At 34.6% G+C, this 20,936-nt stretch overlaps 2 protein-coding genes across 2 annotated transcripts; one reads left to right on the forward strand and one right to left on the reverse strand.

The window, feature by feature from the left end:
• The first annotated feature begins 41 nt into the window (after window positions 1–41).
• Window positions 42–805, forward strand: LOC112528004 (kirola-like). Its single transcript, XM_025138885.1, has 2 exons — window positions 42–253; window positions 369–805. Exons 1-2 carry the CDS (start codon window positions 67–69, stop codon window positions 632–634), a joined length of 453 nt encoding a protein of 150 aa, XP_024994653.1. The 5' UTR covers window positions 42–66; the 3' UTR covers window positions 635–805.
• Window positions 806–8,932: 8,127 nt separating this feature from the next.
• Window positions 8,933–10,702, reverse strand: LOC112528467 (glutamic acid-rich protein-like). The gene has a single exon (XM_025139495.1). It carries the CDS (start codon window positions 10,700–10,702, stop codon window positions 8,933–8,935), a length of 1,770 nt encoding a protein of 589 aa, XP_024995263.1.
• Between the last annotated feature and the right edge of the window lie 10,234 nt (window positions 10,703–20,936).

Consider the following 20,936-nt stretch of genomic DNA (forward strand, 5'->3'; position numbering starts at 1 on the left):
GGTCATCTATAAATTAAGATGATTCATATTGCAAGTAAATCAAATAAATTGGGGGTAGAAAGATAGATGGCATTAAGGGGGAAAAGAGTTGCAAGGGTTGAGATCAATGCCATTGGGGATGTCTTTCATGAGCTATGGAAGGGTAACCCACACCAAATCCCTAATATTAGCCCTACCAACATCCAAAACTGTCAAACTCATCATGGTGAGGTCGGAACCGTGGGTTCGATTCTCGCTTGGAACTACTTTCATGGTAAGCTGTTAAATTTGTTTTTGTAAAGTTATTCTAATACATTCTGATAAACCATGTTGGGCAACAAGAGCATATGGAATCTGATTAAGCATATGGTGATCGTATATCATTGTAGATAGGAAAGATCGTGTATCGAAGACGTTAATTCATGATATCAATGAGGAAGACAAGTTGATCACGTTTCATGTGACGGAAGGTGATGTTCTGGAACTATACAAGGACTTTGTCGTTCATCTTCATGTTGACACGAAGGGGTCACGCCACATCGTTACTTGGACTGTTGAGTATGAGAAATTAAGTCCTGACATCCCTGATCCAGATACTCTTATGGAATTTTACACGAACCTCACCAAGGATATAGAGGCTCATCATACTAAATGATCACTGTGCAGGATGCTGAAACTTGGTCTTGATTTCATGTTTTCTATGTTTTATATGTAAACGTCTTGTCATCTGATTATGATGTAATAATCGAAATAGTGATCTTGGTTTCAATAAATCGTCATGTGGTCGTGTTTGATTTGTTGTCGTTATAGCATGATGAATTGTTAATATGGAAAATTGACTTCATAGGACGCTTAGAATGTCTACGCGTTCTAATAGAGTACTTTATATAACTTAAGTTTATAGGACCAAACTATAAAGCGCCATGTTTTTCATTTCTATAGGTTTATAGGATGTTTTTGGGTGTTTTAACAAGCTTTTTAGGACGTTTTTAAACTAAAATATCCTATTAGCTATTTTATAGGACGTTATTGGGAAGTGTCCTATGAACTCATCTTTTTATAAAACAATTTTTCAAATAGTGTCATATAAAATTGCTATTTATTTCAAAAGTGTCATAAAAAACTCATTAAAACGCCTAAAAACGTCTTATAAACTAATTGTAACACTTCTAGATAAGACACTTTTGGTTTGGTCCTATAATGGGACGCTTACACATTTTAGTCGTCCTATAAAACCAGTTTTATTGTAGTGAAAAGTTACTGAATATCAATACTTTTGTGTTGATGTCTTATAAGTTAATCGAATGTTTAGAAAAACGCAGTTAAAAAGGATTTTGATAGGTGTTTTCCGGGGAAAACAAGTAGATGAATGCATTGGGTTTTTCATATTAATTTGGGTGTTTTTTATAAGATTTTTTTTCTATTAATCTGGATATTCAATCCGTTATGCGAGCCGACTAATCACAAGGCGACCACCTGCTTTGCAGGTAGCCCGGAGTCACCGGATTTGAACCTTCATGACCATAAGGGATTTTTATTTCTCTTTGGATTAAACCTGGAACATTCAGTCACTTTTGAAGTTTGGAGTCCAAACTTAAACCACTCAGACACCAACTTATGGTTAAACTAGATGTGTACCCATGCAATGCGACGGGAGCCGTGAATTTTAACGATTTTGAAGTTTCACTGGTTTTATTAGAGAATATTTAACGATGATATAAGTTACACTTGGTCTTTACATATTAATACAATTTAAATAAATAAGAGTTATGGTTCCAATTACAGTCTATCGATGAAAAAAATTGTATGACAGTTTAAAATCCAATATATTTAAAATCCGACATATTTAAACGACTCCACAAATGTGTTTGATTTACACCAAGACCAAAGAATCAAGAGATCGAGAATTCTAGAGCAATTGAATGAGAGAACTTTTAATAACTCATGGTGAATATCAGTTTGAATCTCACATTGGGGGATGGGGAGAAGACAGAGGTATGAGAGGGTGAAGACATAAGTGAAAGGTGTCAAAAGTATCTTGGAAACATGAAAAAAAAATATAATTATGTGCATTGTTAACTTGTATTATATATTATTTTAATTGTAGATTAAGAGATTTAAGACTGAATGCATAAAGTAGTAGTACTTAATATATTATAAGTTATTTTTAAGACTTTATGCATTAAAAATTAATTTTAAGACTTTTGATAAATCTAGTTTATAAAGTAGTATAGATATCATGCTTCTCACTTATTGGAAAAGTGTTATCAACCCTCTTTAAAGCCTTATGGATCTGGCAAACACATCACCATGTTTGCCATAAATGCAAAACTAACATCCTTGCAAACTCACACATGACCATGTTTGCCATAATGCAAAACAACATCCTTGCAAGCCTCTTTTAAATTATATTTCTTATTGATTGTGTCATTGCTACATAATATATTCTTGCAATTAGATCATTCTTAATGAAGACACTAATGGGCCGTTTACTAAATACTTACTTGGTAAATATTTATCGGATAAATTTCCTCATCGGATGAACATGAGAAGGGTCAAGAATCTTACCGGGTAAAAGCGATGAGAATGATGGAAAGTCTTTCCCGGTAAGTGAGGATGACGACTCTTAACCAGGTAAGCGCTTACCCACTAAATTTTTGCATTCGATATGTTTTAATATACTAAAATCTTACGCATCAAAATAAATCATGGTGTTGACTTCTATCGGTAAGCGCTTACCGGGTAAGCAATTAGGTAAACGGCCCCTTAATAATTTGTAACATCTGTAAAATTCATTGTAAGCCATCGATTTTAGATAATTAATGTTATTTATTAATTAAACATTAAAGCATTTTTGTAAGAAAGTCAAATTCCAAAAAATATCTTTCTCTCTCTTCCACTCCTCTATCCTCTCTCTATAACAAACATGGCCAACCAACTACAACAAAATCGGATATATCACGACATCAAAAAAAATTAAGCGTCCTAATAGACCAATTTATAAGATTTAATTTATAGGATCAAAAAATAAAATGTCATATCTAAAGACGTTGTAATAAGTTTATATGATGTTTTTGAATGTATTAACAAATTTTTTAGAACATTTAATATAAAACATCTCATTAGCAATTTTAGAGGACGCTATTTAAAAAAATGTCCGATAAAAAGAAGTGTTCTATGGGAAATGGGTTTATAGGACACTTTCTCAAAACTATCCTATAGAATTGTTAATGCAGTGTTTTATTTTAAAAGTGTCCTAAAATTTTTGTTAAGACGTCCAAAAGCATCCTATCAACTTAATACGACTTTTTTAGATAAGATGCTTTATTTTTTGGTCCTAGAAAACGGTCTATTAAGACGCTTAGAAATTGGTGATATCCTATAAACCCAATTATTTATTGGAGTGTTCACAAGTGGTAGGTTTAGTTTTGTTGGTGATCACAATGTTTTCACAAGTTATACAAGATCTTAGAGATTCATAGTGTGTTCACAGTGTATTCTATAGAAACAAAGAACTTGCTTATTACAACAATGTTAACATATATTTATACTTGCAAAGAAATGAAAACAAATATTATAGATGATCACAAAAGTAACTACAAGAATCAAATCAAGAGATACCAGGGCATAGATAAAGGGATGTGATATGGAGGCATAGATCAAGTGATATGATGTGGTGTATCATGATCACAATCTTTATCTTTATAATCCCGCGCAAGATGGACTGTCTAAGATAACGGCCCAATCTTGGATACAAAAATCTGAAAAATAATGTGAGGAAGTGGTTTGGTAAGTGCATTACTAAGTTGATCTTTACTTGAAATATGGGACACCCGGAGAGTCCCATTTTGAACACTTCCACGAAGAAAGTGGTAGTCTAGGCCTAGGTGCTTCATTTTTAATGAAATTTTGGATTAAACGCGACAAATGCAGCACATGTGTTATCACAATAAATGGATGGTTGAACTATGGATTGGTAGCCGAGTTTGGTGAGCAAATTAAGAATCCAAAGAACTTTAGTTGTGGTTGATGCAATAACACGATACTCTGCTTCAGTAGATGAGTGGGCAACAGTTCGTTGTTTTTTGGAGCTCCACGAGATTGGATTATGGACAAGGTAGAAAGCATATCCGGTAGTCGAAATGTAATTATTCTTGTTTCTTGCCCCAATCAACATTAGAAAAGGCATGAAGTCGTGAAGGTGAATCTGTGAATCATGATTTCTTTATTGATTGTACCTACTAGATATTGTAGGAGATGTTTAAGAGTCGTTATGTGTTCCTCTGTGGGACAGTGCATGTATTATGACAACATATTAAACACTAAAAGCAACATTATGACGAGTTAGTGATAAATATTGAAGGCTTCCAACAAGGGCTCGATATTCAGTTGGGTTGGCAAGAGGTGATCTAGAGTTAAGAAAGAGGGTTGAGATGTGATCATAGGTGTTGGCATTGATTTGGCTTATTCCATGTGAACCATTTAAGAATATCAAGAGTGTATTTTTTGTTGGCTAAGGAAGAGATTGTAAGGATGAAGAATAACTTTAAGACCTAGAAAGCAGGAGAGATTTCTAAAGTCTTTAAGCGAGAATTGAGCAGAGAGTTGAGATATAAAAGTGTCAATGAGGTTTCTCTTGGAACCGATAACAATGATATCATCAACATAGACAAAATTGTGTTCAGAATTCATGATATGTTGGTTAATGTTTCTAGATAGGACAAATTTTGGTGAATCTTCACCTATGCTGTTATTGGCTTATAGCGGTGAAAATACAAAATCATGGTCACGATCAATATTTGAAATAGCGGTTATAGCGGCAGTACAAGAATGGTGGTTCATGTAATATTTCTTAGAATTATATATGTAGCATATATATGTATGTAGACAAAAATATATCTTATGCATTAATTGAAAATATAGTTTTAACATCAACTTAAACAAGTTTTACAAAACAAAATAGGAAAAGTGTTTATAAACGAGCTAATCGCAAGCAATAAGTTCAACATCCGAGTCAACATCATTTGATACGTTCACTTCTTCACTGAGATTAGCTTCCTAATCTTCCCCTTCCTCCCCTTTATCTCCAACGTGGTCATCATCATCATCATCCCCAAGTCAAAAACTCAAAAAAACCCAAAAAAATAAAGAATAACAACATAAATCTAAAGAGGTCGAAGCTAAAATATCGGATATCATTCCGCAAATATCGGTCAATTGTGCCGCTAATATCGGAAACACGATTTCACCGCAATTTTACCTTAGTCCGCAATCCGCTATTGCAGCACCATAGCACCGCAAGTGACAACATAGATCTTCACAATCAAAAAAGCCCAGAGTTAATTGAAAAAAAGATAATGCAATGAAAACGTTTACCAAGTCTTGTTTGCATGAGATCTTCGTAAATGGACGAGAAGGGGTAGCCTTTAGGCAGTTTCTTGGAAGAATGTAGCAGAAACGCTCCAAAAGAATCATAATTTTGTTGTTGAACAATGACAACTGAAAACCATTATGATTACTTCAAAGAAAAGTATGGAGCATGGGAAAAGTTAAGAAACAAAGCGGGTAATGTTTATGATGTATCAACAAACAAGTTTAATATGTCAGAAGAGGAATGGCAGATAGAAATGAAGGTTACATTTTATCTTTCATGTTCTTGAATTTTCTTAAATTCTTCTTTTATGTATACTTATAAACTTTTATAAACAACCAAACAAATTCGTCGAGAAGTTGCAAACTGCACCTCTTTTCTTTCCTGAACTTTGTATTCAACTGTTTGATGGCGTTGCTTCCATTGATGTTGGTCATGACCAACTCCTACTGCTACTCTTCCAAACCCTTGTATTGTATCTCCTGAAATTGTTGAAGATTATGGCACACAAGACTACTATGATTTAACACAAGAACCACTTCCTTCGAAAGCACGCGTTCTTTTTCGTCCTCAATCTCAAAGGAAAAACACAAAAAGGAACACAACATTCGGTAAATGAGGATGATTTAGCAAAGGTTGTAGCACATGTTAAACATATCTTGAACTGAACGATCAAAATAAGGTAAAGCTTGGTATGTATTGCCCCTAACTATAGATCATATCCAGGCGAGAAAGTGTAGTAACTTTCACTTGCTTCCTCTCACAATCCATCAAATATACAATATGGATTCTGGCAATGCAATGTAGTGGGACTCTCGAATAGTTCGGGCCAAATCCTGAAGAAAGCTAAAAAGCGCCTCTTTTCTCGTTGTCCCACCACCTAATTATTTGGTGGTGTACAGAACTTGTCGCTTCTTTCTAGCGACCAGCTTCTCAAGTGGGTTTATTTAAACTTTTTTAACTTAAAATCTCTTATTTACCAAGATATGAAAGCCACGAGTTTACCAGGGGAGGATGAGATAGACCATTGCATTGATAATTATGAAAACACTTGGGTGGTGAGAAACCGCATTGTATGACATGGCACCTTACATATTCGGCCAAAGCACCGACTATAGGAAAATTTAGTTACGCTTGAATGAGGAGAGATGTGAGGGGTGGGTTAGATTTAGAAGTGGTAAACTCAATCTAATTTAGTTTGGTGATGTTTTGTTTCGTTTTAAACAATATTTTTTAGACGGTCTTTTTAGGATGTTTTTCTTTGGATGGTATTATGATTGGTTTAATATGAATAAAGTTATTTCAATTTGATGGGATGTATGTTTCAAGTTGATGTTTTTCAATTTTTTGAAGCATAACATGATGTTCTTTTGTGTTTTATATTTGCAAGGTCATATATGGCTCGAAACAAAATCAATCTGATTGTAATTATTATAAATTGGTATTTGAGAAGAACTTCAACACAAATAGAAAGGATGAGAGATAATACACATATACACAAGAATTATTAAGTGGATCCAATACGCAATGCCATGAATTGATGTGTTTATCTGGTGGTGCCTTTATAATGCTATGCAACATTTTAAACAAAATAGTTGGTTGCAATCAAGTAGACATATAAGTGTTGAAGAGAATGTAGCGATGTTTCTGACAATTGTTCACAATAAACGCTTTAGAAGGGTTAAAAGTAGATTTCAACACTCACACGGACTATTCATAACTGTTTCATAAAATATCAGGAGGAATGATGGAATTCATGAGAGAGGTAGTATAGCCAACATCCTTCAATGGAACATCAAATACGTCAGATAGATTTAGGCACCTCAAAGAAATATTTCTGGTATGATTTATGTTATTGATTTGATAATTTTTTAACCTTTTGATATTTTTACAAGTTTCTAATAGTTGATGTTTTTAAAAAAAGGGTTATAGGTGCACTAGATGGACACCTGATACATGTAATTGTACTCAGTGATCAATAAACAAGGTATAGAGGAAGAGGAAAAGGGGAAGGCTACCAAAACGTTTTAGCCATTTGTGATTTTAATATAATATTCACGTTTGTATGGGCTGGATAGGAAGACATTGCACATGATTCTAAAGTTTTGAGAGAAGTTACATTTAACCCAATTTCGAGATTTTCATTTCTTTCATCCAGTATTTTCTTAACATCAAAAGGTTATTAGTTTTCTATATTTCTTAAGTTGTAGATGTAACTACAAATAAATATTATATTGTGATGCCGCACATACTTGTATCCATGGATTTATAACTGTATCGTTGTACAAGGTATTGATTAGAAGATTTTCGACGTAGACATGTATTAACTAAAAAAGAAATGTTCAAGCATGTTCATGCACAATTTAGAAATTTTTATGAGTGTGAGTATGGTGTCTCAAAAGTGTTTTCCAATCCTAAAGCAAATACTCCTCATTTTTTCCAATACAGAAAATGTAGTGATTGTTTAGTCCTTTTTATGACATGTTCATATCTTAATGATAAAGGTGATAATGATATCAATTGGAGGTAGTGGTGGTGGCAGATGTGACAGATGCTGACAGTGATGGTGGTAATGGTCGTAGCAAAGGTGGTGTAGCGATGGTGGTGATGATGGCAGTGATGGTGGCGGAGGTGGCTCGACAGTGGTGGTGGATGTGGTGTTGGTTGGGAAACAATGGACTACAACAGTTGTCACTGGGTGCACATGAGGATGGGGGTGGTGAATTGGTGTTGGTTGAATTAGATTCAAATGTTAGTTCTGTACATAGTTCAAATTCCTTCCCTTATAAAAATGAATGATCAATCCCTCAACCGCAAAATTTGGCAAAATCTAATCCATTCAATCCGCAAACCAAACATTGACAAGAAATTTGGTCAAAGAATTGTCATTCTAATTCCATCAGATTCCTTTGGATTATGCTAACCAAACACCCCTTTTATGTTTTGATTATTGTAATATTTGGATTCTTAAGTACAAACCACTATCACTTCATTGTTCTTGTGTTCTGCTTTAAATTTAATTTAACCTTCTTTCTAAGACTATGTTCAAACCAACCCAACCTGTACATTAAAAACCATTTCAATGGGTAAAGATTTTCTAGACCAAAATGGTTGGATTGAATTATTCAAATACCCTCAACTCGTCCAACCCAACTCATGTACACCCCAACTTTTTATTCCGGTTAACTATTAGTCTCTAAATATGCCACAAAGACAAATTGTTGAACACATTTGTAAAGAGATGCTTGGCTAGGGGTTTTGGATGATGAAATCATAGGAACATTATTGGGAGAGATGATAATCATTCATTTCAACTTAAATTTGAGATGGAATGAAAATTTCACATCATTCTAACAAGAAAATTTTCAGTTTAGAAATGAGTTTTCGTTCCATGGAGTTGCTATATTTAAAAGAAACTTGATCCATGACTACTTCCAAACAACCTAGCAATACGTATTTCATGCCATTCTTCTAATCTAATGGGATAAAATTCACAGCCACTACCATGATTATAGCTAATTTTATTCTTAAAAAAAAGATCACTGAAGGGAATAAATAGGTTACCTGTCTATTCTGCGTAGCCTAGCTATTTGGGTCTTTCTCCTTCCTGCTGCTTCTCCTCATCATCTTATGCCTGCCATGGCCATTGTACTTTGCTTCATCCTCCTCATTTGGCTGCTGGCCTTGATACTTCTGTTGACCCTTCTTCACATGTGAATGCTTAACTATCTGGATAAAATCTGTGGATGTATCCTCATCCCGCTTAGGCTCAGGATGCCTACTTCGGTCTTTGCACTTCTCAGCTGACTGCTGACCTTTCTTAGAAATAGCTGGAGAATGCCTACCACCACCGTTGTACTTAGGACGCCTACCACGACCTTTGTACTTTGGTTTGTCTTCCAGCTCATCTGGTTGCTGATCTTGCTGAGAACTACCTGGCTCCTGCACTTCGGTTGCTGGTTCATCAAGATCAGGAAATTGGGGCCTCAACTTTAGAAGTTCTTTCAATGGCTTCTCCAAACTTGGACTTCTTGATCTCTGTTGTGATTCCATCTGCAGCAAAGGTGCAGCAAGAGCCAGCACTGTTTCCAGGTGACCTGTGTTCTTCTGGGAACTTCGGAGTTTTGCTCGCTGTCCGTTCATTTGAGTAGACACTGCACTTGATACCTGTTTTGTCTCTATAACCTGCTGGCTTTTTTCAGACAAATGCTCGTCATTTGGCACATAATAACCAGGAGACTCCATCAGCTCTGAGATTACTGATGCATCTTTCTTTGATATTGTCTTTATTTGTGATCTTGCCAAACCTTGTTTGCCCGGGTGCTTACTCTTGAGTAATATGGGATTGGAATCAGGAGATTTTTCCAGTTGCAGAAGCTGGGGATTCTGCTTCATCTGAATTTGTCCAAAGCTAATGTAACCAGAATTATCAGGGTGTGATTCTTGAGTAGTTTCATCATCCTTCTCTACATCTTCTGCCACATCGCTTTTCATTCTCTCTAGTTGATTTTGTGCTCCAGCATCTACACTTTTTCCAACCGCATTTTCATATTCAATTTGGATGTCGGTCACATTAACTTCAATAATTTGATTCTGCTCATCTGAGTCGCCCTCAATAATGTTATTATGTTGTTTCAAAGTTGCTTCACTCAACGTTTGAAGTTGAGTGTCCTCATTTATCTCATGTTTCTTGCCACGCTTACTGTTTCTCCTTGGTGACTTCAACCTCTTCTTCCTCTTTAATTTCCTATTCGTTGTTCCATGCATTTCTATTTGATCCTCATCATTGGCTAATTCTACAGATTGATTTTCATTGCCAGTGTCATCAACATGTGTACTCATATATACTTTTTCACCCACATTATCTTTTCCAATTTCTGATTGATTTTGTTCTGCAGGATTTGCAGGAACTCCACCCTCTTCCATCTCTTGAACAAATATATTGATCAGACTATTTCCTTGCTCAAATGTTCCATTTTCAATCTCTAGATATTGTGGTTCACACAATCCGTTGTGGATGATGCTTTCTTGTTCATCAGCCCCCTCATCAAACTGTTGAAGAACTTGATCTTGTTCTTGAAAGACTTTTTCTTGAGCGACTTCAACTGTCTGCTTGTTGGTTTCCTGTAAATCCAACTGGTGTTCTTTCTTTTTCTTATATCTCTTCTTGTGTTGCCTATTCCTTGTCTTGCCAGACTCTGAATCCGGCCTACTCTTCTGTTTCTTGCGGTGCCTACTGCTTTTCTTCCCTGATTCTGAATTTTGCTTCCTCTTCAACTGCTTCTCAGATCTAGAGCTGGAGATTGGGTCAAAATCTGCATCGCCAAGCACATAAGATTGCTTGTGAGTCATACGAATCTCTTTACGATCACAAAGCTTCTCAAGGTGATGTTTCAGCAACGTTGAGTGAGCCCAAGGCAAATCAACATACTCCCGTTTTATGTGTTCCGATATTGACTCCTCGCTAGAACCCCCTTTCTCCTTTAACTCCCAAATTGCCCTATGAATCATCTGTATCCAGAAATGACCATGATATAAGATTAGATCACCAGCACGATAATTTTGACAAGCAAACATAAACTACAAAGGCAGAAACCACCAAAAGTAAACCACCTTCTGAATTGGAGAAAGCTTATTATCTCGGATTATTCTCCTTACACGTAATTAACACAGACAGAACTTCCAATGCCCTTTTTACTCATTTCCCCCCACACCCAAATCAAGAGAACCAGTTTCGTTTAGCAGTTGACGGGATGGTGCCATCACCTATTGAAAGCTCTGATTTCACCAACCTCTTCTTGAATAAGAAGACAATTCTAGACAAAAACTTTATGTGTTTCCTATAAGGTTCTAATTGACGTGAGTCATGGCGTGGCAGCGAGGTCAAGCCTTAAGCCTATACATGCCACAGCAAGGATGCAGCATTTTTCAAGGCATTACATAAGGCAGCAAATTTGTTTGTCATATATATATATATATATATATATATACACACACACATATATATAAGAAAAGTTATATATTGATATCAATTAAAGAGTCCGTGATCAAAGATTCATATAGAACTCGTGAAGGTTTTATATTTTTGTTTTAACGTGAGTCAGTGAGATGTATGTGTGAATCCATGATTCTGTGAGTGAAGTAATTAGATAAAAGTGTGCAACCTAAAGTTACAAGAGTAAGATACAAAGGTAAAGAAGTAAAAAAACGGCCACGCCTTGTAAAAAACGTGCATCGTGGCACTCCTCAAGCAGCCATAGCATGAGCCACACCTTACACAGACGTTATGGGGCTTAAGGTAACGTCAAAGACGCATCTTGCGCCACGGCACACCTTTTAGAACCCTGGTTTTCTATGTGAGAATATCATGTTTGCATACAAAATCTCAAATTTTCTTTAATAAACAAGAGAATTTTGGTCATTCAGTCTGTGGTATTATTTTTCGGGCAAAGTGTACTTAAACACTGCTTATGATCTCTACAGCAGAAATGAGTAGGAATGGGTTCCCATCCCATATATAATAAGCAGACAAAAGGCTGATCAATAGCAATTATGTTTATCTCCAGGAATAATTAATTATCCATGTAGTCAATTTTGGATATGGGAAAAATGGGCCTTTTCACAGCAGAAGTTATGATGTATACCAAATTTCTACTACACCAACCTAGTTTCAAATTTAAAACAAAAATGGAAATATGGAGATTTTAACAAGCTTTAAGTAAAACAGTTCCCTTTTCATAGTATAGTTATGTTTTGATCGTTGAATATTTATCTAACATTAAAAGAAGCTCAAAATTGTGTCCTTTTCTGGAACTGAGAAATTACTAGGCTCTATGCAATGCAAGTACGAATTACAGTTAAAACTAATAATACGAAACCTTCACCATTGAAACGAATAATTGCCTTTCAAGCGCAACGCAGAAGACCATTTCCGACGATCAAACACCAAAGAAACCCTAAATGCGGAAATAATCATGAACATTTGAAATCAAATAAACAAAAAAAGAACCCCACGAATGCACTTACAGCTGCATAAGGTGGATGATTAGGGATCCGAAAATCGGAGGAGAATTGAGAGAAGCGTTGTTCGATCAACCTGGTATAGGAATTGGTAGCATCATTTTGGAATAAAGTAGGGTTTGAATGCGCAAATTTAATGAGGGCTTCTTTGAACATCTCCATGGCTGGTTGATGGTTTTGAGCAGTTGTGTTGTTAGGGTTATGGAATCGATAGGATTTGGTTTCCATGGATTAAAGGAAGAATATCGTATTCATTTCAAGATTCGGAGAGAGAAGAATTTTGGCTCAAAATCTTCAAACCGTTTGGGGGAAGCTTAAATTGGAAATATGACCGCGCCTTTCCTGCACACAACATTTAAATATTTTTCAAAAAAATGTAAATTATATAAAAATCTATTTTGTTTCATTTATTTGGTTGATTTTTTTATCTATACTATCTTATAAACTAGATTTATTAAAAGTCTTAAAAATAATTTTTAATATATAAAATACTATATATTTATGTACAGAGTCTTAAAAATAACTCATAATACACTAAATACTACTACTTTATACATTCAATCTTAAAGTCTCTTAATTTACAATTAAAATAACATATACTACAAGTTACCAATGCATATTATTACATTTTCTTTTCATATTCTCAAGATACTTTTGACACATTTCACTCATGCCTTCACCATCTCATACCTCTATGTTTTCTCCACATCCCCCAATGTGAGATTCAAACTGATATTCACCATGAATTATCAAAAGTTATCTCATTCATTGCTCTAGAACTCTCGGTCTCGATCTCTTATTTTTTTCCTCTTGGTGTAAATCGAACACATTTGTGGAGTCGTTTAAATATGTTGAATTTTAAAATATATTGGATATTAAACTGTCTTACAATCTTTTTCATCGATAAACTGTAATTGGAACCATAACTCTTATTTATTCAAATTATATTAATATGTAAAGACCAAGTATAACTTATATCATCGTTAAATATTCTATAATAAAACCAACAAAACTTCAAACTCGTTAAAATTCACGGCTCACGCCACATTGTGCAGGTACACAACTAGGATTGCGCGGATACATAACTAGTAAATAGAATAATTGTATTTTTTTTTTTAATTGAGGGGGACAGGTTTTAAAAAAATTTATCTTTCTATTTAAGGTTTCTTTTATTGAATAGGTTATTTTTTATATCATTGTAACATACTCATTTTTTTTTAAATATGTTTGGCAAATGTCTCTAAATGTGTTCTAATGTCTATTATGTGTTTAATAAGGTGGATTATGTGTTAATATAATGCTGTATTGAGGACTTGTAGCAAAATCCGTAAGAAATATAAAGGGTTTCATAGGTTGTTATAGAGTTAGCAGCATCATCCTCTCGTTCAAAGTTAGAATAACTCTGAATTCAAGTTCTTCAGACTTCGTCTTCAAATTTGACATTTAGCGTTAGTCGCGTCTTCTCTTAAAATAACTCCGAAAAATATCTCTTCAGACTTGTACTTGTACGTCTTCAGATCACCCAAACTCTGAAGACTTCTTTTCAAATAACTAAATAATGCCTCTTCCGACTTGTACTTGTACGCCTTGAGATTACCCAAACTCTGAAGACTTCTTTTTCAGAGGTCTAAAGAATATCTCTTCAGACTTGTACTTGTACGCCTTGAGATTGCCCAACCTCTAAAGGCTTCTTTTTCAGACTTATACTTGTACGCCTTAAGATCGCACAAACTATGAAGTCTTCTTTTCCAAAGATTTGAAGATAGACTTTCAGAGTATAGTTCAACCAGAGGGGCTCTGGTTGTATTAACATTTAGTGTCCAGAGGGCCTTTGGTTGCAAAGAATTGTTGGACCAGAGGCTTTGGTTGCTCTTTCAGACTTAGACTTAGTTGAGTTAGCACAATTCAGATCGTTGAACCTTCCATCCTTAGCCCAAATTGTTGTAATTAAACTTTCATAATATTTAGGACCATTTTTGTCCTAACAGCTTTTCTGTAATATATTTGTTGAAGTTATATATCTTGTTACGAACACGTGGGCCAAAAAAGTTATGAATTTTTAAGTGTTTGATGGTCAAAATGGGTGTCGGGTCAAACCCGACCCAAAACGAGTTTGTGCAATAAAGTGATGAAAATTAGATCTTTTCACATCATTTTTACTTCTACGAGCTTCTAGACCAAATTGCGTGTGATTTCATACACCAAAAGCTAAAACCTAGCTAAATCTTGGCGAAACTGAATAGAAATTTCAAAGATTTTGAAGATTTAAAGGTATAAATGTCGGTATTTGGATTTTCTTAATGTATTTGGATTCATGCAACTAAGGTTTAAGCTATAAAATGAATGATGGAATTATTTTGTAGAAATATGATGAGACTACTTGTTGTTTGGCCAAAAACTTGGATTTATTTTAAAGGATTAGTTGAAATACGATTGCATTATGAACACAATAAAACGATGATTTTGACGAATACGACTTGAGTTTTGCTATTTTATAAATTTTGTGATATTTTGAGATAGAAATCTGAATTTGGTTCCAAATGGGAATGGTTTGGATACAAAATTGTTAAAGATAGTCATTTTGAAACTTAAAAGTCAATGTTTTTGTTTTGTTTTAGAAAATTCGTATAAAATCAAAGAAAAATCCAACAGACATGAGGTCAGTGGCATCTGAAATCAACTTTTGATGTATCTTTTAAAAAAGTACAACTGCTAGAGCCCCGTATTTACTGGCGGGGATCTCGATATTCAATGATCAAAGGCCTTGTGGTTGTCACCGGTGGATTTGAACCACCACCTTTGGGAGCAAAACATAGGCCCAACAAACTACCATTCAAACAAATGAACAAACTATTCTTTATAATGCAACTTTATTTCCGGTATGACTGTTATCTGAATCGTTAACTGTCAGAACTAGAGATGGTGAAAAATCGGTTCCGAACTGGACTGAGCTTAAATCGGTCATCGGCTGAGATTTTTCTTTGGTAACTTTCTATGCCAAAAAGTACACTAAATATAATTTAAGGTTTGTTTGTGGGGCTTAACCAACTAAAGATCAACCACTTTGAAATAAACATGAGAAAATAACAGAAACAAAGATACAATAAGACAGAGGATCGGTGACGCGGAAAAACCCTTAAATGAGAGAAAAATCCATGGACGATACAGGAGATCGTTTGATGCACTATGGACGTCAATTAGTGACATTGTCATTGATTACAATTACAATGATGTGAGCAAAGTAACCTGTCGGTCGTGGAAAATAGTAAAGAACAAGAATTGCTTCTACAGGTAGACTTCGTATGCGTATAAATTCTGATGATCTGGGGTTGTCTCTTGTGATCTTCTGGTCTCTTATAGTTGGAGTGTATGACTAAGCTAACGATCGACTTTGATTGCTATTGAATAAAGATAACCATTAATATTGATTGTCTTGGATCTTAACTTTCTTTTATGATCATCTATGGTTAATGATCGCATTTGTCTTTATTCATGCAATATAAACCATATATAACGGTTGATGTAATAAATGCACGTACATAGGTAGTATATTATCGTCGAAGGAAACTTCGATCGTGGATATATAATGTTGATCAAGGATCGAAGGTAAAGGATCCTCGACCGGGGGTCGAAGGTCTTTATGGTCGTAGATAACCACAATCACAGATAGCATAGTCGTTCGTTGTACGAATTTTGGTTGCAGACGTTGTGGTCGAGGAAAATGTCATCGTCGGTCGAGGGTGTGAATTTTTACCAAAAAAGTAACCGATCTCATCGGTCCCTGTCCCGACCAAAATCGACCAGTCATTTCTCCATGTACAAAAACTGGTCCCTAGAATTGAATCCGGTTCCAAGCCGGGCCGAGTTCAGGCCCAATCTCTTCTTTTTTCAAAAATAAAATCTTGTTTGAAGAATTTTTTTTTGAATAATATGTTGTTCAAATACACTTTAAATCTCTAAAGAGATCATCCTATTACACTTCAAAATACGTTTTTAATATGTTTTTGCATTCAATTTACATTTTTTAAATAACTATTATATGTAATTCGTAAATCATAAGTAATAAAAGTTGGTTTTCAATTTTCAAATCTTTAACTTGTTTTTGTACTTTCAAATCTTCAAACTTCAAATATATATATATATATATATAGAGAGAGAGAGAGAGAGGTTGGTTATTATACAACTATTGACATTTGTGCAACCAATACAATTCAATCTCAACTGTCCATTTCATTTGATTAATATGTGATTTCATAGAAGTTTTTATTGTTTCCTAATATAAAGTATCGATCATAATTAATGTCATATTCACATAAATATTTAAATCATAATAAATGAACTCTCATAATAAATGAACTCTCATCATTTCCATAAATATCTCAATACACTGGGTTGCATTGGTTGTACAAATGCGATGGGTTGTATTTGAACCAAACTATATATATATATATATATATATATATATATATATATATATTAGAAGGGTACTCGCACAATGTAGCGAGATACATATCGATTTTAATGTTTTGTTTTTTCTTTGTCTCAGTTGATGTTATAATACGTTTTATGTGATTTTGAGAAAGCGTAATGTTTTCATTTTTAAATAAAATATAAATGTAAAGATATGATAAAAAATTGAAAAAAAACATATTGATATTAATACCAAACTAACTATTTAAAATTTCTCCCTTTTTTGTGTATTTCTTTAATTATTATTTTTTTGATTTTTGATTTTAATAAAATAATTTTTTATAAAGATAATAATTAAGTATTTTGTTAGAAGTTAATTACTATCCTAATTATATTTTAGATTCTTTATATTTAAAATGAGATATTTATCCTTTATTTAATTATGTTTATCTGCAGTTAATTACATGAAACTTTAATAAGTTGTACTTACGCATAATTTACTTATAACCTTGAATTTTAAGTAATATGTATTAAACAGTACTTTATACATAAAAAAAAATGGTTTTTAAGAGTTTTTATCAAATGCTTTATATTATAGTATATATATATATATATTATACAGAAAATTTTAAATATATTTTTCATTAAGATTTTTGAAATTTAGTATTGAAATACACTTTAAATAATACATTTAAGTATATAAAATCTTGAAACACTTGGAAAGAACTTCAAAAAAGAATTTGAAAAACCTAAAAAACTTCTTAGTTTTTGGTATAACAAAAACATGAAAATCTTGTATGATTTATAAAAACTTATTTAAAAAAAAATCGGGCCTATGTATAACCGGTCCCTAATTTTCATAAAAACTATAATCGGTACCGAACTGTCGAGCCTAATTGGTCCAAGTCGGTCCGTGCTACAGCAGATAAAATCAAACCAAAGATTAAACACGTTGACTCCATAGATACCCGTGAATAATCTCTTCTTAGGTTCATTAATTCAACGAACACCAAATCTTGGGCTTCAAATTCAAATTCAATGTGAGCTTAGAATTTGGAAAGAAAATGGAAGTTTCTGAATTCAAGCTACGACCATCCAAATTACACAAACATAAGGTAAATAAGTTGGGCAAAAAAATAGGTTTGAAAAAGTTGATGAGTTGAACATTAAAGCCCAAATGAAACATATAAATAGCATCAGAAAACACAACAGTGTCAAAAAAGATGCTTAAACAACGTTTTTATACCTCAAAAATTTCGTAGGCTTCGGGACCTATCCAGGACATGCTCCTTGTTTCAAGCGGTTTAACTGTTCATAAGCCTGAAATGCCTTAACGAAAGTTATACATATTTAAGAATGACACTCTTTTTAGCCTGATCATGGCCCCGGGCCCGATCCTCCACGTCAAGACCCGCAAGACCAGGCCGGGCCCTATTTGGTCCATCTCTAGTCAAAACAAGTTAAGTTTGTCTATCTCTAAGGGGCCGTTTACTAAACGCTTACCCGGTAAGTACTTACCGGGTAATTTTCCTCACCGGATGAACTTGGATGGCAAAGGCCAAGAATCTTATCCGGTAAGAACGAGAATAAGGATGGAAAGTCTTACCCGGTCAGTGAGGGTGACGACTCTTACCCGGGTAAGCGCTTACCAGGAAAATTGTTGCATGAAATATGTTTTTGATGTACTCCAACCTTACCCAATAAAATAAATTATAGCATTGACTCCTAACGATAAGCACTTACCGGGTAAACATTTAGGTAAACAGCCCCTAACTTCATTTTAGTTATGAAGCATCTCATTAGTAATTTCTATATACAAAGTTATAATACGTTACTTTTTCTCCGGTAAATGCATCAAATAGATCAAGATTTTTATGGGTATCCTTAAAAACGATGGTTGTCTTTTTGGCAAAAGTGAAATCACATCAATGAGTGTCTAATTAATTAAACTTACAATTACAAATACAACAAAAAAAGGCTTCTTTACAATGCCAAATGCAAAGCAACTGTTATAAACATCATCAAACTGCCTTACATTAAACATTAAATACAACATTTGGCATGCACGTGTACAACATTTAACACTTAGTCTTTACATACATATCATACCTCCTAACTTGCAATTACCTACCATGTTGATGCTGATGCTGGAGAAGATGAAAACCTATCCGCAATAAGAACAAGCAAATAGCAGCATCTGTGAAACCCAATCAACAATCCAGTTAGGGTGGTATACACACCCACACCTTAAATTAAGGGACCATTTACCAAATACTTAACCGGATAAGCACTACCTTACTGGGTAAGCATGGCAAGGACCAAGAATCTTATTTGACAAGTGATTGCAGGTAAGAGCTTACCTATAGGTGTTTGGCAAATGGACCCCTAAGTGATTCAAACGATTCCGTGAACATGGATGGAATGTTACATGAATATCCTTGTACCTACCTAAACCAAATCAAACCAACACAACCTACTATATCCCACACATAGGTAGGGTCTCGAAAATGACCTATCAACTAGGGCCTTGATGATAATGGCCAGAAAATCCTCAGTGACCTTAAGTCGTAGCCTTTATTTGTCGGTGGAACTGGCCATCAAGGTTAGCTACTAGGAACCTTTGCTCTTTCAGACAATGGAACATGTGACTAGACGACTTTGCACACGACAAGGCTCTTTTGGGTGTAAATATTATGAAGCTAAATCACCACTGCTCTCACATGCATCTAAAAGAGTTTGATAGCTGAAGGATGCCATCATAAGCACAGTGAAGACTGTAAGCTCTGGAGTTAAAGAGTGTAAATTTAGAGAAGACTATTAGGCCTAGGGCTAAAATGACATGTTTACAACTTGTGAATTATCATCCCTAACTAAAATAAATTTGGTGGTTATCCACCACTGACATTTGTATCATCCTGATATATGCACATATTTATAATCATGTTCTTGTGGAGAAGGCATACATGGAATGACCATCTGGTTTCATAGGTCAGTAAGAGGCATCTAAAGTTCGTCGATTGGCAGATCCCTATTTAGTTGTATTATGCCTTAAAGAAAGTCAGTTTGGCATGGCAAATCAATTGGTCTGGTCATCTACGTTAAAAATATTGTACCAAGGATGACTAGGAGGTTATACTGGCTCCTAAGATTCCTTATTCGAAAAGAGCTTAAAGAAAACTACTTTGAAAACATGAACTATTTTGTTTTCAAGAGTTGAGGTGTCAGATCTCATTAAGGCGTATTTCTTAGGAGAAGTAGACATGCAAACAACAAATTCCCCAATCAATCAAATTTTCTGTATTTAGCTATACCCCAAAAATGGTGACTTGCCTAGGATACAGGATTACAGGGAAATACAAAACATGAGTCAGTAGACTGAAACTATAACACAAAAGACTTATTCTGAGACTTCAGTAATGGAGATTCGGATTGTTGGGGGATTACTATCATGGAGTCGCTAGGCCTCGTATAGCTTTTTGGTGAGCATGTTGATTCAGTTTATAAAATGTGCTAGTCATTGGGATGCCCTGTTGCAAAGTCGAAAATATCTCGGCAGTGCTTGGGATGAGGCCTTTTATGCACATTCTCAAGCATCCCGTATTTGACAAGAGTGCAGAGCATATCAAAGTCTACTCACTTTTTTCACAACAAGGTGGTGGTACTTCTGATGAACCTCTTATCTATTGAACCATTATGGATGAACCTCAGAGATCAGGTAGCAGATACTATGATAAAACCACTTTAGAGAACATAAATAGATCCTAAATGTGAAGATTTGGGAACTTATGATATATATATGCTCCAACTTGAAAGTGTTAGAAACTCCAAGGATATATATATATATATATATACAAGGAGTATCAAACGAGAACGTGACCTATTTAAAAGAACACGAAAATGGGCGAATCACATGTGATTTTACACTAACATCACATACATAATCACGTGTGATCCAAGCGACCTTGCCCCGCGACTTGAAGACGCAGCCACAAGTCGTCCGGACACTTTTTTTGACCTTTGATGTAAAATCACATGTGATTTTGCACGTGATTTGCCCGTTTTCATGTTCTTTTAAATAGGTATCGTTCTCGTTTGATCCTGCCTCTCTCTCTCTCTCTCTCTCTATATATATATATATATGTAATTTTGTCTATGT

The sequence above is a fragment of the Cynara cardunculus genome (assembly GCF_001531365.2).
Source record: "Cynara cardunculus var. scolymus isolate 2C chromosome LG 15, CcrdV1, whole genome shotgun sequence".
NCBI lineage: Eukaryota > Viridiplantae > Streptophyta > Magnoliopsida > Asterales > Asteraceae > Cynara > Cynara cardunculus.